Source organism: Watersipora subatra, chromosome 3 (assembly GCF_963576615.1).
Source record: "Watersipora subatra chromosome 3, tzWatSuba1.1, whole genome shotgun sequence".
In the NCBI taxonomy this organism is placed as follows: Eukaryota; Metazoa; Bryozoa; class Gymnolaemata; order Cheilostomatida; family Watersiporidae; genus Watersipora; species Watersipora subatra.
Genome location: NC_088710.1, coordinates 52,746,781 through 52,763,816, shown reverse-complemented (window position 1 = coordinate 52,763,816; position 17,036 = coordinate 52,746,781). Strand labels below are relative to the sequence as shown.

Sequence of the window (17,036 nt, the reverse complement as noted above, 5' to 3'; positions counted from 1 at the left end):
TTTTACTGCCGTATGTAAACCTGTTTGGGAAACAAAATTTTGCTGCTCGGTTCTCATATAGATTGTTTTTAGTTTGCTTTTTGCATTCTACAATTGTTTTTGTCTCTTTAAATTTATAGAAATGAATATGCGCAAATCTCGCCAATATATATAATTTAAATATGTATACATATTTAAATTATATAAAAACGAACCCGTGTTAGTTTTGCGTAACGCAACTCGAGTTCATCATAAACCCAGGCCGAGTTGTACAACACGGCAACTCGAGTTGTGAACGCGCAAGGCGAGGCACTGTAAGGCGCCATACTGTTGGCATGTTGTTTTCGTGATATTTTCATACAATTTTTAGGTGCTGCTCTATACATTGTTTCTAGCTAGTATGTTTCAATAAATATGAAATCGTTTTTAACATTTAGAATTTGTGATATCTATTACAAGCTAATTTTATACGAAAAATATCCCCTGTCACTCAACATCTCTCATGTCAAACTTATGATAAGCAAGGTCTAGATTTTGTAGACCCAATGAATTGTATTCGAGGTAGTAATCCACAATCCATATCTTGAGCGGGTTCAGTAAAACACGTGAAAAATTGTGTGACGTTGTGTGATGGCAAAAATCATGCCAGAAATTTCTCCCAATGGCTTACCAGATGCATTTAAAGTAATATCTTAACAAGCCAGTGATTTTCTTTCCAAGTTTCAATTATTTTCAAACTAATACAGGTCGAAGTTTTATCTCAAGCGTGTGTGAAAATGACTCCCGACAATTTTAGCTAGTTTTAATACATTTTGGATCATTTCTTACCCTCACACATTTTTCTAGTTTTTGAAAAATCTCAAAAAACTAAAAAAATTCGTGAGGGTCAAAATTGGTCCAAAATGTACTAAAACTAGCTAATAACACTTTAAAATCTATTAGAAATTGTCAGGAGTCATATTCACACATGCTTGAAAAAACTTCGACCTGTATTAGCTTGAAAATAATTTAAACTTGGAAAAAAAATCACTGGTTTGTTAAGATATTACTTAAAATGCATCTGGTAAGCCATTGGGAGCAATTTTATGACGATCTGGCATGATTTTAGCCATCACGCAGCGTCACGCAATCTTTCACGCGTCGCACGTTTTACTAAACCTGTATCTTGAGCATTTGTTGGTAATTAAAATTTTTTGAGTTACTTGTAAAGAATGTTAAGTTATGCTCAAATTGCATGAGGTTTTTTTCATTAGTAAACAACCTCTTTGATTTTTGCAGACTGGTATTCTGCTGAATGATTCTAGCTTATCTTATTTTTCAATGTTTTTGCATGACTCACAAATACTAAGTTTGGCATAGATTACCACGAATTATTTATCATATATGTGAATGTTTGTGGAGAAGCTATGTCTTATTGAACAGCACAATTTGCTAGTACCATATACAGTACATAATTGTTCCATTTGTAGAAGCAGTTGAATTTACAAGAAAATTTTTTATCAGTAATTGAACTTTCATTAATTGTCTGACTAAGTTTTTCTTGCCATTTGCGTTATGACTGAAAGGTTAGTGCATCGTAATTTGGTAGATGCTGTTAAGATGTAATTTCTAGTAGGTTGCTTGTTTTTTGCAGTGTATGCTAGATATCGTCCAGCATGTCGTGTCTGCTACATATAAAATATGAAGATCTTTCATTTTATGAGAGATGCGGTAGTGGCACGTATGGGAGTGTATATAGAGCCTTTTGGCAGTCCATGAACAAAGAGGTTGCTGTCAAAAAGCTTCTTGCTGTTGATAAGGAGGTATTTTTCTTCATACAGTTCTTCATTGTGACTAACGTATTTATCTTACTGCTGTTTTGTTAGCATGTAATGTGACTCATGATGCCGCTTATCTTTGTAAAAGCTCTCTTGTCTGTTGAACTCTGTTCAGACTTGTTGACATGGGCCCCCAATAGGTTTATGTCAATTATTGCGAGATAATCTGCTGCTTAGACGTGTTAATTAATTGATAAATGAGGCTTCCTTTTTAGAAGGTTTTCTGCACTGTTTGCTATTTATCTGTTTGTAGGCTGAAGTTTTGAGTAAAGTCAGTCATAGGAATATTGTACAATTCTATGGCATAGTATCAACATCTCATAACCATTGTATCGTCATGGGTAAGAGAGTTAGTACCTCAAAGTTATTGTTGCACATACCTAATTTCATCATAAGTCAGTGCATTATTTCCTGTCTCTGTAAGGAAATAAAATTAGTGGTGGTGCTATTATTCGTGTTCACAGCATGTGTTCGGATTAGCTAGAGATGTTTCACGCGCTGCTCAAACATCAAAGTGTGCTTATTAGTTACAATAGTAATATATTTTACTTTATTGTATTCCTTATTTGCCATTATGACTATACCAGTATTTTATGCAATGACATATTATATAATATAGAATATATATATAATATATATATATTCTATATTATAATATAGAATATATATATATAATGCCATATATCGCTCTATTTGTTAGAGTACGCACGCCGGGGATCTCTTTATGATTTCATCAGAAGTACCGACGAGCCAAACAGCTTCCCTCAGATCTTGCAGTGGGCCAAGGAAATTGCCCTCGGTGAGCTGTCCTTCCCCCTCATCTACTTCAACTCAAGCTTATATAGTTACTAAATATTCTCTATGGTTATGGATGTACTGTATGTTTAGGTATGAATTATCTACACTGCGAAGCGCCTGTCAAAGTCATCCATAGAGATTTAAAATCCAAAAACGGTGAGTGCTAGGCTGTCGATGGTATGGTGAGAGTCGCTCTCAGATTTCACTATTATTACTTGCATGCTGTTTTGCATTTTGATCCTAACCTTTGATTGTGGTGCAACGAATCCAACTGGAACTTTCCTTCATTTGAACTAGTCCGTTTGAACTAGCCTGGACAAATTTTTGTAGATTTTATCAGAAAGTATCGGTATTTTTCTATCATTTGCGATTGTTTTTGATGTTCAAGGCGATCTGACTGTTGGGATGTTTCAAGATTAAAATTGATAAAACTTGAACGCGATTAAAATGCCCAGAAGAAAAATACGTATGATATGACGTCACTAGTGGTTATCGTTGCGATATTTGATATCGGCTATTGCATTCAAGTTGATTTCAAGTCTCTATTTTGTCGGTTTCTTTGCAACTATAGACGTCATAATCGCACTTTCGATTGATCTGAGTATTTTAATCACGATTACGCTTTATCGATTTTAATCTTGAAACATTCTGGCAGTCCGGGTCATCTCAAACGTCAAAAGCGCTTGTAAATGACAGAACAATGCCGATAGATTTCTGATCAAATCTACTAAAATTCTGTGTAAGTTCATCATTAAACAGTTTTATGTACTTTGGCTGTCGTATTTATTCCTCGTAATTGTGGGCAGTACACCATTTCTTTGTTATTATGCTGCTGAGGGTTTGTAGCCATAACCACCCGCTGCCAGTTTTCCTCCTTATGCATTTGTACAGCATGTTTGTGGTTATTACCCCTTCAGTGGTCATCACAAACGACAATGTCTGTAAAATCTGTGATTTTGGCTCATCACGGTTTGTGGGAAGTACAACTAAAATGTCACTGGTGGGAACTTTCCCGTGGATGTCACCCGAGGTCATACAGTCTAAGCCCGTGAGCGAGAGCTGTGACACTTGGTCCTACGGTGTGGTATGTGCAGATGTCAACTTCATCCACTTTGGAACTTTAACTAGCGATAAAAATAATGTGAATCAGTAGTAGCTGTGTTTTTGGTTTACACTGGTTGAAGTTAAACCATAACTGCCATGTACGACTTTTATCCTATTTTCTAGGTAAATCAGACACGCTGATTCCGATTTTGTACTCAAAATAAAGATTGGTCCACTAACTTTCAAAATCATGAAGGCTTTTTTAAAGCGTTTCAATATCCGTCTCGAAAACAACACAATCGGCATAACAAGCTCAGCCCATAAATATGTGACATAACCTAGCTCTTTAGGAACGGAAGTTAGGGATGTTTAGTCCAATTTAGAATGATAGAGATGGGTGTCTTAAAACCCATTAGTACCTAAATTCAGCCTTCAAAATAACCTCAGTCTTTTTGGAAAGGTAGATAAGCTATTTAACATTGCATATTTAAAAATGAGCTCAAAAAAGCGCAATAACAACCGCTAGCTTGTGATAAAGTTGCGCTCTTTTGAGCTCATTTTTCTCGGCGTTCAGCCTATTAAACATCCTGTAACAAGCTACGAGCAATTTTGTATACTTATGGTTTAACTCTGTCTGGTGCATGTTAACAAATGAGAAATAGAGAATGCTCTTGTTTATTTAAAGGTTGGCTTGCAACAAAATTCACATTACAGTTATTTGGTATCAAAAGATTCACCATGTCTTACTCTGTTGTGTTGTAAGTGCCAAATATGTGAAAATGTGATTACAATCTCTTAAAAGCTCAAAAACGAAAAGCGGCCGTAGATTGGAATCTCTTTATTTCGATGACGTAACCACGAAATTTGGTTATCGTCTTGTCACGTATGTTCTCACGTGAATTGAAAGGCCAATACAAAGCTCAATATAAAACTTATCGTAGTACTAGTTTATGACAAACACTTCGGGTTTTACCGAAGACCCCGTATCAAATATAATAGATGCTCGCTACTTTACAGTTTTGTTTCGGCCTGGTCTAATCGTCAAGTCGTAATCTGATCATGTGACCCAATATTTCGCAAATAATTTCTGCAGCACTTTTCGATTATCACCGGTGACCAACAGGCTCGTCATGATTATCAGACAATGATATGTACTCCTTCAAGCTAAGGCTAAAAAATTAAACGAATTTTTCGGGTAAGTTATAAGATATTACTGCTAAAAGTGACAGCATTACGATGACGATAAAACAGACGCGTAAGAACAATAGACATAGTTTTATTGAATGTTTGAAGTATATTTGTGAAAATATTTCTACGAATAAGGTTGCAAGAAAGTGTAAACAGAAACTATCTCTCACAACTACATCACATTTGAGCCGTTTTGGAAAGAGAATCCAAACTACGGCGGTCTCGTGTGGCTGCGATTTTCTGTTCGTTTTTGGGTTTTAAGAGCTTGTAATCACCTTTCCACATATTTCGCACCTACAATACAACAGAGTAAGACATGGTGAATCTTTTCATATCAAATGACGGTAATGTGAATTTTGTTGCAAGTCAACTTTTAATATGCTAGTGCAAAGTATTTTTACTAGCATTTTCAATTAGTAGCTGCTTTCAACTATTTTGGCTCAACATTGCTTCTGTATGAAGTTGAATATATTGTGCATTAAAAATTTGGATCATGTATCAGACCTCATCTGCACAGACACACATCTATTGCAGGTGCTTTGGGAAATCATTACCAGGGAAGTGCCGTATGGTGGCATTGATGGTTTCCAGGTGGCGTATCTTATTGTTGAGGGAGGAGAGCGTTTGGCTATTCCTTCTACATGCCCGACTCCTTTTACTTCTCTCATGCAGTCTTGTTGGGAACTCGAGCCAAAGCATCGGCCATCTTTTAAATGCATACTCAATAAGCTCGAGGCAATGCTCAGTGACAGTCTGTTGGAGGAAACTACCCGATCTTTTCTGTTAAACAAGCAGGAATGGTCGTAAGTTGTAGGAATATGCTAGTAGCCAGGTATACATGTATGTATTCAGCTGTGTATGTATATGTGGTTAGTTAGATATATGTGTATACGTTGATAGCTATGTCTATTTCGACACATATCCGCATGCGGGACGATCAAGAACTTGAACATGTATTTATTAGTCACTAGTTACATGGGAAACGTTTGGTGGCTACCAGTATTAGTAATGTAATAATGAGTGGGCACTTTTGTGTATAGATACATTGTTTGACATCATCTAAGGATTTGTCTTTATATCCTGCTAGTTATGCGCGGATAGATTTTTTAGTATAACTTGAACATCTGGGATATATGCTGTGTTTGTGTTTCTTATATATGCCAGTGTTGGTTTAAAAATGTGAGTGTGTGTGTGTAAACATATGAGTGTTTGTAGTGTAAATTTGGAAATTTACGTGGGAATAAATGCTCGAGGCATGATCTTACAGTGGTTGGCTGTTTCAGCAAGGAAATAGAGGATACCATTGAACGACTGAAAAAGCATGAAGTTCAATTGACCACGAAGGAAAAAGCCTTGAAACAGAGAGAACTGGAAGTACAGGAAAGGGAAAGGCAGCTGGAGAAGCAGTTTAACGTAGTTGTAAGTGTGTAATCCAGTAGACATAATTTGCCTACTCTTTGTGTCAAAGTTTGGTATTTAGCATTACAATGTGATTTCTGCGTTATACATTTTGTATACATTTATGTCTGAGCTCTGCGCTCTTTAGCCTCCTCAAAATATATGTGCCAGTCTTTAAAGCACAAAAGCATATCTCCTACTGTCTGTGTTGTTCATAGTTGCATTCTCACTTGTAGCAGCTGGACATGTATAACGTTTACACATGGAGGGATGTCGATGTGGTGAGTTCTCCCTAAGTTTATAAGTATGAGGTATGATAGTTTATCATATTTCGATGGTGTCTTCAAAATGTCATGTTTATCACATTGTGCTGGTGTCCTGTCCTCAATGTGCCTTTGACCACTTTACAGTTTCATGTCGCGTTACAGTCTCTGGTCATTTTACATTCTTTAGTAGCCATTCAATCTTTCGTAGCCATTCAATTTTTGGTAATGAGTTACTCTTTGATCCCCTCATAATCCTTGTTACCATATAGTCCCTGGTCATCGTGCAGTCCCTGGTCATCGTGCAGTCTCTGGTCATCGTGCAGTCTCTGGTCATCGTGCAGTCTCTGGTCATCGTGCAGTCTCTGGTCATCGTGCAGTCTCTGGTCATCGTGCAGTCTCTGGTCATCGTGCAGTCTCTGGTCATCGTGCAGTCTCTGGTCATCGTGCAGTCTCTGGTCATCGTGCAGTCTCTGGTCATCGTGCAGTCTCTGGTCATCGTGCAGTCTCTGGTCATCGTGCAGTCTCTGGTCATCGTGCAGTCTCTGGTCATCATGCAGTCTGGTCATCATGCAGTCCCTGGTCATCATGCAGTCCCTGGTCATCATGCAGTCCCTGGTCATCTTACGGTCTCCAGTTACTCCACAGTTTATGGTCATCCAGCATATTATTTCACTAGTATAGCAGCTTTTGTGAAATTCTCGCATAATTACATGTGGTGGTCTAACAGCAGGGTGTATTGCTACAAGTGTTTTTGCTGTGTGGATGGACACTGGCTATTTTCCTGAGGAACACTCTTTACATCTAGTTGATAAAGCAACTTTCTCTGGTCAGGCCTGTTATGTGCATGCTTTGCATCAAAATCTTGAAGCACATAAATTACATAATTTTTTTATTATTTATTTCAATACATCAGAGTCTTGGCATTCGAATGAGCCTATATACAATACACAAAGAATAATAGAACTATGAAAAACAGGGTGTCAAAAGTACGTCCTGCAAAAAAAACACTTGGTTCAGATTCTCAAAATGTGATGTCACAATTATTATTTAGCCTTAGGTAGTTGATCCTTTTCGCCGCTATTGAGGCTGCGCTTTTCTGTGACAATCGATGCTGTTAACCCTTTCCAATCTAATTATGAACGCATCAACTGTCCTGCTATGACTAATTAACTTTTCATGCAATTGCGATATCAAAACAAGTGCGCATTAAAACTGTGATTGCTTAGTCTAAGATGGTCAGATTTTTGTTCTAGTCTTTTGCATTAGAAAGCTGTCATATTTTCCCACCAGACTGTATTGCTTGTTGAGCTATAATTCTTTTTCAACATTGTGCAAAATTACAGATAGTGCAGGAGGCTTCGTACAGCGCTTCAAGTATGGCAACTTTGCAAGAATGATATGCTTTTTAAAAGTGTTACATCACAGTGAAACTTTATCAGATACTGCTTAGGTATGTTATGAGTAAGCTCACAAAAAATCACAGCAAAATATATACTAGATCAAAAGATACAGCAAAATAAGTACAGAAACTTCAATTGGACAATTAGCAGAGATATCACATCTTACCAGACATTATTGACAGCACAATGTTTTAAAGGATTTAAATTGAAATTTTTAGTTATTCACTTATTCTCTTTACAACAAAATACATTTACACAAAAAAACATTTATTGCAAATCGCGTTCAGTATGCCAGCGCCGGAAACATGGCACTGGGCAGAGGGGTATATTGCTGCACTCGGCACAACAATATTTAGTTTCTACTCGTTTCCGATCAGTGCTACCAGCTGTTCTGTGCGTTGAAGCATTACACACACGACATCGACGGGCAACTGGATTTCCTCTACTGCTTGTTGCTGGGTTGAAAGATGGAAAATGGTGATTCGTGTTTAGACGAGCAAGATCAGTGCCGATTGACCGTGGTCTTCCACGCTGGCCGCTAGTGCATGTAGGGTCTGGTCCAGCTTCATTCAGGAGGAGATCGACCAGTTTGAGCCGAAAATCAAGCGCAGAAATTGTTGTACCAGTGTTCTGCTTGTAAACTACATGTACAGACATTGCCACACACAACACACTACATGTGTGTTGTGTGTGGCAATGTCCAATAAGTGAAAAAAAAGCTTTTTGTACCACTTCAAACTACGGCGATCCATGTTATAATATTTGATGCACTGATCTGCCAAATCTACACCACCCATGTACTTATTGTAGTCGATAATTGGCCCGGGTTTAACTATCTCCCTGTCATTCCATGTTCTTTTTTCTAGGGTTTTAAGAATAAAATCAGAATGTTTGTTAGAGCCAAATACAATAAAGTTTTTATCTCGCCAGCAGCCGGTCAACACTGGTGGACAGGTGAAGTATTGTGACTGGCCTTTAGCGAGTGGTTGATTTGATGTAAAATTTTTAATATCTTTTGGCACATGCTTTCTGTTGGAACGGAGGGTTCCATACGCATAAGTTCCTCGTTCATATAATTCCTTCAGCAACTGAGGGCTTGTGTACCAGTTGTCCATGACAAGTTCATGGCCGTTGTTGAGAAACCCGTCCATCATATCCAAGACGATTCTGTGTGCTACGCCTTGTGAAATGTCAGCATTCTCTCTATCCCGACCTTGGTATAGTGAATATTGACAGACATAGCCGGTGTCACTTTCCGCTAAAACATAGCCTTTCATACCAAACCTTGCTCTCTTCTTTGGTATATACTGCTTAAAAATCAGGCGACCTTTGAACAGCAGCAATGTCTCATCAATCGCTATGTGCTTTTTAGGTCTATAAACGCTCTCAAATCTACGATTTAGTAGGTGAATTATTGGAGAGATGCGGTGGATACGACTGGTGGGCGCCAAATCATTATCCACAAAGTGCAGGGCATTCAAGATTTTCATGAATTTGTCTTGTGACATCACGCTGTTAAAAAGTGGGGTGGCCAGTTTGGGATCAGTGCTGAAATATGACTAACTGAAGTGTAGGTTTTTTGATTATGCCAGTCAGCATGATGAGAGCAAAGAATCTCTGAAGATCGTTCATGTTGATTGGCTGCCAGTTCTGGTGTTTGGAGTTTCCAAATCGGTTTGTCTCTACTAGGATCAAATTCATAATTTCGTCAGTCAAAAACAGCTTGAAATAATCTAGAAGTGATGCATCTTGAGGCATACGAACTTTCAGACCAGGAGTGCCACTAAATGGGATTTCGCGGTTCTGCTGGGGAGTATTTTTCTGCCATTGCCATCCACCTAAATCAAAATCGAAAATACTAACACAACTGCTGTGTAATAATGCATTACTAGTCAAACATTATACACAACATACATGAAAAGCATTATACTGCCCAGATCTGACAAAACACGGCAACTCAAATTCTCATATTTTTCACTATGATGAACTTTTTACTTTTTTCTACACAGTAGCAGTGGCATTTTGAAATAATTGGGTTATAGAGAAGATAGGGTAAAAAACACACATGTGGAATTACAATTTGAACATAAAATGTAATTATCTCTTCATTAATTATTCCGTAAAATATTGGAAAGGAAATATTTTACAGAAATTTGAGTTACTATGCTTTGTCAGATCTGGGCAGTATAGGTAAGCAATCATAACACCTGCATGTACCTTGTTGAGTTTGGGGAGCTCCAGCGCCACCGTGAGTTCTATCTGCACCTATTTGACCACGTCCTCTCCTTCCACGTTGTCCACCACAGAGAGCCCCACTTCCACGACCCCTACCACGACTTCCTCCACGCGTACCATCACCTGCATTATGATTTGAAACTAATATAAGAAACTATCACGAAGGTACTACCATAAGTCATACAATTGAAACAAACATTTCATGTAAAAACATACCATGTTCTGATCTTGTACTAGATTCATCCTCATTAGTCATATATGCCATGTCCACGTCATTACTGCTAGAATGATCTACTTGAGGTGTTGAGGCTCTTGGTCCATGATCAACTCCTACATCCTCACCTAAATGCAATGTAAGGGATTATGGTATTTAGTGTTTCATGCATGCAACTGATTCCACTAAAACTACTTCAACTCCTAGTTCCTAATCACTGGATCAATTTAATAGCAGAATATTCACATACACAAAATAAATCATCAAACTAACTGTAACTGGCTATAAATCTCCCAATCTCTTTCACTCGATTGACAGCTGCGGCGTTGCTATGGAAACGATAAAATAAATATATTTTGATCAGCTAAATTATTTTTCATTTCTAATAATTACTAGAACTTGTACTCACCTTGTTCTTCTAAATGTTCTTCAAAAGTGTAATCATATTCCCCATCTTCTGAATAATCTTCCCCAGAGCTAATAGCAATGTTAGAAGCATTTAAAAAACGGCTTTCCATGACTAACGATCGCGAGCAAAATGGTTGAAAAACGCTCGTAGCGTATTGATTTTTTAAATATGAATGAAAATGGCACGGCGCCCCTCAGACAGTTAGAACCAAAGGTAATCTATTCCGAAAATGTCTGAACATCGATTACAACAATGATTTTTCCTAAGGCTTTACTGGACAGTCAGTATACTATGTCTAAACCGAGCCCACTTAGAACCGCGGTTATACCGGGATCAGGGTGAAGAGAACGTAACTCCTGCGCGGAATATCTGGTCTCAGATTTAAAAGGGTTAAACCAAGTGAGCGCTAATAATAAACTAGGATTCTAGATAATCAACAATGCTAACGCCGACCAATACAAACACATGTTCTGGGTTAATTAATTATGCTTCAATAAATGTACTGTCGTTGAAAAAGTTAATAAAATTACATCGATTAAATTGTGACCTGCGCTTTCGTGGCCCTAGGACTACATGTCAATCGCACTCTTGCGAGATCACGCAATGCTTGAAACTAATTAGTCTCAGTCGCGACCCTCAACATCACAATAAAATGAGAGGGCTAGTGCATAATATCATCGGGAAAACAGTATGGTGCTTGGAATCTGAGTTATTTATCATAGAAATAATCTGTACATAGAGAACTAATGACACTGATTCCTTTGTCATATTCATTGGTTGTCTGGAGTTGTCCTATCTTCGTCTGACACTAGCGTTATTATCGTAGTTGATAAATATAAGCGGTAAGCAATAAAATAGGCTGTAAGAGCACACAACACCGCATAAGAAAATTGTGACTTCACAATTTCCGAGCCTATGTCGGTAAACATTTTTGCGGTAGAGCTCTGGGGAAATCCTATAAACACCAACCAATGTCTGTCTCACCATGGCAAACAATAGCTCATTCGAAAGCCAACACTCTGATGTATTGAAATATACAATAAAAAAATTGTGTAATTTATTTGCTTTAAGGGTGAGTTCAGATTTCCTGTGTGTAGAGGTTATACAATCGAGGTATGCGTGAGAAATTTGAGCTCTAATGGCATACCCTAGCAATTGTAGAAGAATCACAGTAGTTTTAACCTTGATGGGAGTACAAGCTAGTACATAATAGGACTCGATAATAGTTCTGCTAAATTTACCAAATCTATATCTTATGTTATAGCCGTGCCGCTACCTAAAATTATCAGTTCTTCATTTGAATCTGGGAAAGTTCCTGCAGAATTAAAAACTGCGAAAGTTATTCCATTACATAAGAAAGGATCTTGTGACAAATGTGCTAATTATTGTCCTATCTCTATCTTACCTATTTTTAGTAAGATAATGGGAAAAGTTGTAAATCAGCAAATTCTTGATTTCTTAGAATCCAACAACGTTCTCAATCAACACCAATTTGGCTTTAGGCGGGGAAGAGGCACATCAGATGCAATTTTATCTTTTACTGATCAAATTCTAGAGTCTTTTAATAAAAGTGAATGTGTAACTAGTATTTTCATAGATTTTAGTAAGGCATTTGACACCATTGATCATAATATATTACTTAACAAGTTGAGTAATTATAATTTTAATCCATTGACTATTAATTGGATCCATAGTTATCCGTCGAATGGAACTTAGGTCACACAAATAAATGATTCATATTCTAATTCCTGCAATATACCATGCGATGTGCCTCAGGGTTCTGTGTTAGGGCCAACTCTGTTCCTACTATATATAAATGATCTTTGTTAATCTCTGCAGTATCTAACTCTGATTTTGTATGCTGACGACACAATTTTGTTTTTTTCTTCTTCTGACTTGAATGAATCTTACACAAAAATTAATTCTGATCTTCAAAGACTGAGCCACTGGTGTCAAGTAAATCAACTAACAATTAATTGTGAAAAAACAGCTTACATTGTTTTCAAAAACCACCAAAACAGATTTAAATTTGAACACTTATTAACTTTAAATGATAAAAATATTGTTGAAGTTGATGAAATTAAATTTTTAGGCATTACAATTGATAAGAATTTGAGTTGGTCCTCACACACGCAATTTACTGATTGACTTGAGACGTATTTCAGGACTGTTTTTTTTCGATTAAGCACTACTGTTCCAAGAAAGATCCTCATAATGCTTTACTACTCTTTTATTCATTCTAAATTATGCTACTCTATAGAATCATGGGGAAATGCTTTTTGGGTTCACCTTGACAAATTAATTAAGTTTCAAAAGAAATTGCGTATTATATATAAAAAGCCATTTGGTTACCCAACTTTTGATTTATTCCACGACTCGAAGATTTTGACCGCTGATAGAATGTATCATTACAAATCACTTATTAGAGCCAACAAACTGTATCATTCACAAACATTTCAAAAACCTTCACATTATAACACCCGATTTCAATTATCCTCATTTCCTATTCCTTTTTATTCTTCATCTGCTGGTCAACGAACATCTAACTTTGTGATGTCTGCACTGTGGAATAAATTGCCAGCATTGTTGAAATTAATAAAACCTACTGGTGAGTTTAAAACGGAGATAAGGCTCCACCTTAGCTCGGCTTGGTGAACATTAGTGTCTACGCCTTATGCTGTCGACTTGGGCTTGCGACCGGTTAGCTCTGCTATTTCGCACTGGCTCCATCATCTCTGCTTCTGTTTGATTCTTGATATACCTACAATTGTTTGAAACTATTCTTTGTTTTCTTGTTCATGTGTATGCAATTGTATGTACTATATATTTGATGAAGTAACACACATATGCACACCACACACGCACACACACACACACACACAACAACTGGATGACAGGGCTGTTAACAGTGGATGTGGGTGATGTGTCAGCAAAAGTCTTGGCCCAAAATTTTTATTAATCCTTCAATGTTTTAGGCTACGATAACTGAATGCTTACCTCGCAACAAATGTTTTATTAGATTTGCTCATCAATCGTCCAAAGTTGAGTATAGATTTGTAGTACACAATAAAGATGTCAGGTCAAATGACAGGGGATAAGCACATGTGTGTTGATGCATCATTAAAAGCTGAATTTACACTAATGTATTCTTTACTCGGCATTATTTTATGTGTACAACCGAGTATAGATGGTTGCATTGTACTTTGAGGTTGTGATCATGCGAGTTGATTAGCCTGGTTTCTTATTTAGTACCAATGGGTATCTGGACTTGGATTAAATGGAGACAGTGACCTCAAAGAGCTACAGCAGTACTCCAGTAAATTTTCCCAGCACAACATTACGGGCAAGAGGCTGCTCCAGCTAACGATGTCCGATCTCAAAGAGATTGGGATTTCTTCAGTTGGCCATCTCACTGACTTAATGGTGAGCAGCTCAGCAGGTGCTTCTAATGACATCCATCTTTACAGTGCTTATCACAATAGATATTTTAGTGAGATGGTTGTGGTATATAATAAACCTTGATTTATGCATTTTGAAAATTGTGTAACAAAATTTTTAGAAAGAGATAGATCATCTGAACGACAGCTGCCAACGTCATCACAATTTTCCACCTTTGAAAAGACTAGATGCTGATGTCACTAATTCAGTGTCGTCGAATCTTATAGACGCTCCCTCGCTTATTGACGATGAGACCATTCTATCGGTTATTGTAGGCTGCCATGTCCTGCGAATAGTCCCCATGGCTGAGGTACATATTGTTTGTCTCAAAGCACTTAAAAAAGTATTTATGAAAAATAGTTTTGTTTGTGATTAGCCTTTCTTTAATAATCCTCTTGGGACCAGTTTTGTCAGTAATACCCGTATCAGTAATAACCGTTGCAGTGATAATCGTGTCAGTGATAACAGTGTCAATAATAACCGTGTCAGTGATAACAGTGTCAGTAATAACCGTGTCAGTGATAACCGTGTCAGTAATGACCGTGTCAGTGATAACAGTGTCAGTAATAACCGTGTCAGTGATAATCGTGTCAGTAGTAACTGTGTCATTATTAACCGTGTTGGTAATAACTGAATGCATGAATGAATAATCAAATGTACATGCAAAGATATCGTGCAGCACTAGTAATAACCGTGTCAGTAATAACCGTGTCAGGGAAAAATTGTGTCAGTAATAATCGTGTCAGTGATAACCTGTCAGTGGTAACCTGTCAGTGATAATCGTGTCAATAATAACTGAATGTATTTCACTAGAGGGTTATATTTCTTAATTGTCACTTTGTAGAGTATTAAATGGAAGCCGTACCTTTTGACCGATTATACAGATAGCGAACTGACTGATGAGATGATGGTTGAAAGTGTGACTTTCAGCACCAACATAGCTGGTATTGATCCACTCAAGCTGCATCAGCCTCCTTACACATCTAACTCTTGGTTCATCGGCATTGCCAAGGACATGGTCGTCGAGTGTATTATTGTATTTACAGTAAGCAGAACCAGTATATTCCAATTTTCTATTTGCAATTCCCTCTGCAATAGCTCATCTACAATGTATAGATATTTCTCAAATTTTGTCCGTTCGTTTGGATATCTTTCGGTCTGTCCGGCTATAGCTATTAAAATCTTGGATATTAAAATTTCACATTCCGCTGGGCTTGAACTCACGAAGATTGCACCCGCATGTTTGCTATCCAATTCTCTATCCATGAGACTACAAAAGCTTTCGTAGCTTTTACTATATACTCTATACACCCTTTTCTCGATTGCACGCGCTAAATGACGGATTAATCGAAATTCTATTAACTCTATGAAACATGATAAAATTTCATAGAATTGTTAATCTGAACACTAGACTTTTTCGGCTTTTCGTGAATTTCTATTTCCGGTTTTTCGTAAGGTACAATTAAAAAATTGGTAAAAGCCAATACTTTTTACGCGGACAATTGTATTATCTCGAGTAAAAATAGCCTCTACATTCTCTCTCCGTTCGGTCAGACAAAGAGTCCGATATCTCATTTTTACATTTGTACCAGTATCGAGAGGTACCAGTATCATCGTATTCAAAGTTTTAATAGATACCTTCTGCTGAAGCAGTAACCTTTTTTAATATACACACACTTCTGTGCAACAAATTTTTATTATTCAACCTATTCAGGATGTTTATTTTGTTTTTCTCAGTTCGTATTAACTGTATCATTACCAAATCATCTTTTATTGTACTCGTAGCAAACAGGGTTGGCACTTTTCCCAGGAAAAACTGTTTTTCCCAGGGCAGCGGGAAAAACTGGTAAAAACCGAGAAAAACTAGTAAAAACCAGGAAAAATGGGAAATATTATAACGTCAGAATTTTTCATCTAAATGCTTTGCTAAACAATATTAAATTTGATAAGAATTGAAAATTGGACCACAGTTAGTTGTGTGGGTTCATATTTATATCACTTAAACGCAATGGAAATAAAATGGTGTTTAAAAATGGGAAAAAATCAACCCCAAGATATGGGCCCTTTACAGTCCAACAATAGAACTGTTTTTTACATGTATTGGCTCTTTGAAATTGAAGAGAAGGGTATTTATCAAATTCCTCTACTCAAAAATCTTTGGACGATGCAGCGTTTATTTGAAGGTTGACTTGAAACAAAATTCATATTACAATAATGTAGTATCAAAAGATTCACCATGTCTTGCTCTGCTGTGTTGTAGGTGCAAAGTATGTGGAAATGTGACTATAAGCTCTTAAAAGTTCAAAAACGAACAGTTAATCGCTGCAATCACGAAAACGCCGTAGATTAGAATCCCTTTTGAAAACGGCTCAAATGGAATGTAGTTGAACAAGATGGCTTCTGTTTACACTTTCATGCAACCTCATTCGTCGAAATATTTGCACAAATATACTTCACGCATTCAATAAAACCATGTCTATTACCTTTACACATTTATTTCATCATCATTGCAATGATGTCATTTGAGCACTGATATCTCAAAACCTATCGTAAAAATTCGTTTTAATTTTTTAACGTTAGCTTGGAAAAGTGCATATTGTCCTCTGATAAACATGACCAGCCTGTTGGTCACCTGTGATGGTCAAAAAATGCTGTAGAAATTGTCCGGGCTATTTGGCAAGAAGTATGGGTCACATGATCAGATTATGACTAGAAGATTAGATCTGGCTGAAATGAAACTGTAAGGTAGCGGAACATCTATATTTGATACGGGCTTTTCGGTAGCACCCGTCATAAACTAGTGCTACAAGACGTTTTATATTGAGCCTTTTATTGGCCATTAATTTCACG

At 37.1% G+C, this 17,036-nt stretch overlaps 2 protein-coding genes across 3 annotated transcripts in view; one reads left to right on the top strand and one right to left on the bottom strand.

The window, feature by feature from the left end:
• Window positions 1–17,036, top strand: part of LOC137392116 (mitogen-activated protein kinase kinase kinase 20-like) — a 33,655-nt gene that overhangs the window by 2,442 nt on the left and 14,177 nt on the right. Inside the window, exons 2-12 of one of the 2 annotated variants that reach the window (XM_068078744.1) lie at window positions 1,613–1,781; window positions 2,050–2,137; window positions 2,497–2,595; window positions 2,685–2,750; window positions 3,512–3,678; window positions 5,361–5,629; window positions 6,110–6,245; window positions 6,461–6,505; window positions 13,998–14,171; window positions 14,308–14,496; window positions 15,031–15,231. In XM_068078744.1, coding sequence (XP_067934845.1) covers window positions 1,635–1,781; window positions 2,050–2,137; window positions 2,497–2,595; window positions 2,685–2,750; window positions 3,512–3,678; window positions 5,361–5,629; window positions 6,110–6,245; window positions 6,461–6,505; window positions 13,998–14,171; window positions 14,308–14,496; window positions 15,031–15,231 — 1,581 coding nt within the window. In that variant the 5' untranslated portion in view covers window positions 1,613–1,634. The remainder of the gene's footprint in view (window positions 1–1,612; window positions 1,782–2,049; window positions 2,138–2,496; window positions 2,596–2,684; window positions 2,751–3,511; window positions 3,679–5,360; window positions 5,630–6,109; window positions 6,246–6,460; window positions 6,506–13,997; window positions 14,172–14,307; window positions 14,497–15,030; window positions 15,232–17,036) is intronic. The other variant, XM_068078745.1, reaches the window with a different exon arrangement.
• Window positions 7,392–10,857, bottom strand: LOC137392206 (piggyBac transposable element-derived protein 4-like). Its single transcript, XM_068078860.1, has 6 exons — window positions 10,749–10,857; window positions 10,342–10,467; window positions 10,108–10,248; window positions 9,455–9,728; window positions 8,568–9,282; window positions 7,392–7,424 (listed from the first exon to the last, which is right to left on the bottom strand). The coding sequence occupies exons 1-6, from the start codon at window positions 10,855–10,857 to the stop codon at window positions 7,392–7,394; spliced, it is 1,398 nt and encodes a 465-aa protein (XP_067934961.1).

Excerpts from the sequence above, each read along its gene's own strand:
- LOC137392206 (XM_068078860.1), bottom strand. The coding sequence starts at position 10,857 with ATGGAAAGCCGTTTTTTAAATGCTTCTAACATTGCTATTAGCTCTGGG. Across the intron at positions 10,468-10,748 it reads AGAACATTTAGAAGAACAAG|GTGAGGATGTAGGAGTTGAT; the intron begins GTGAGTACAAGT and ends CATTGCATTTAG. Across the intron at positions 9,729-10,107 it reads AGCTCCCCAAACTCAACAAG|GTGGATGGCAATGGCAGAAA; the intron begins GTACATGCAGGT and ends ATTTTGATTTAG.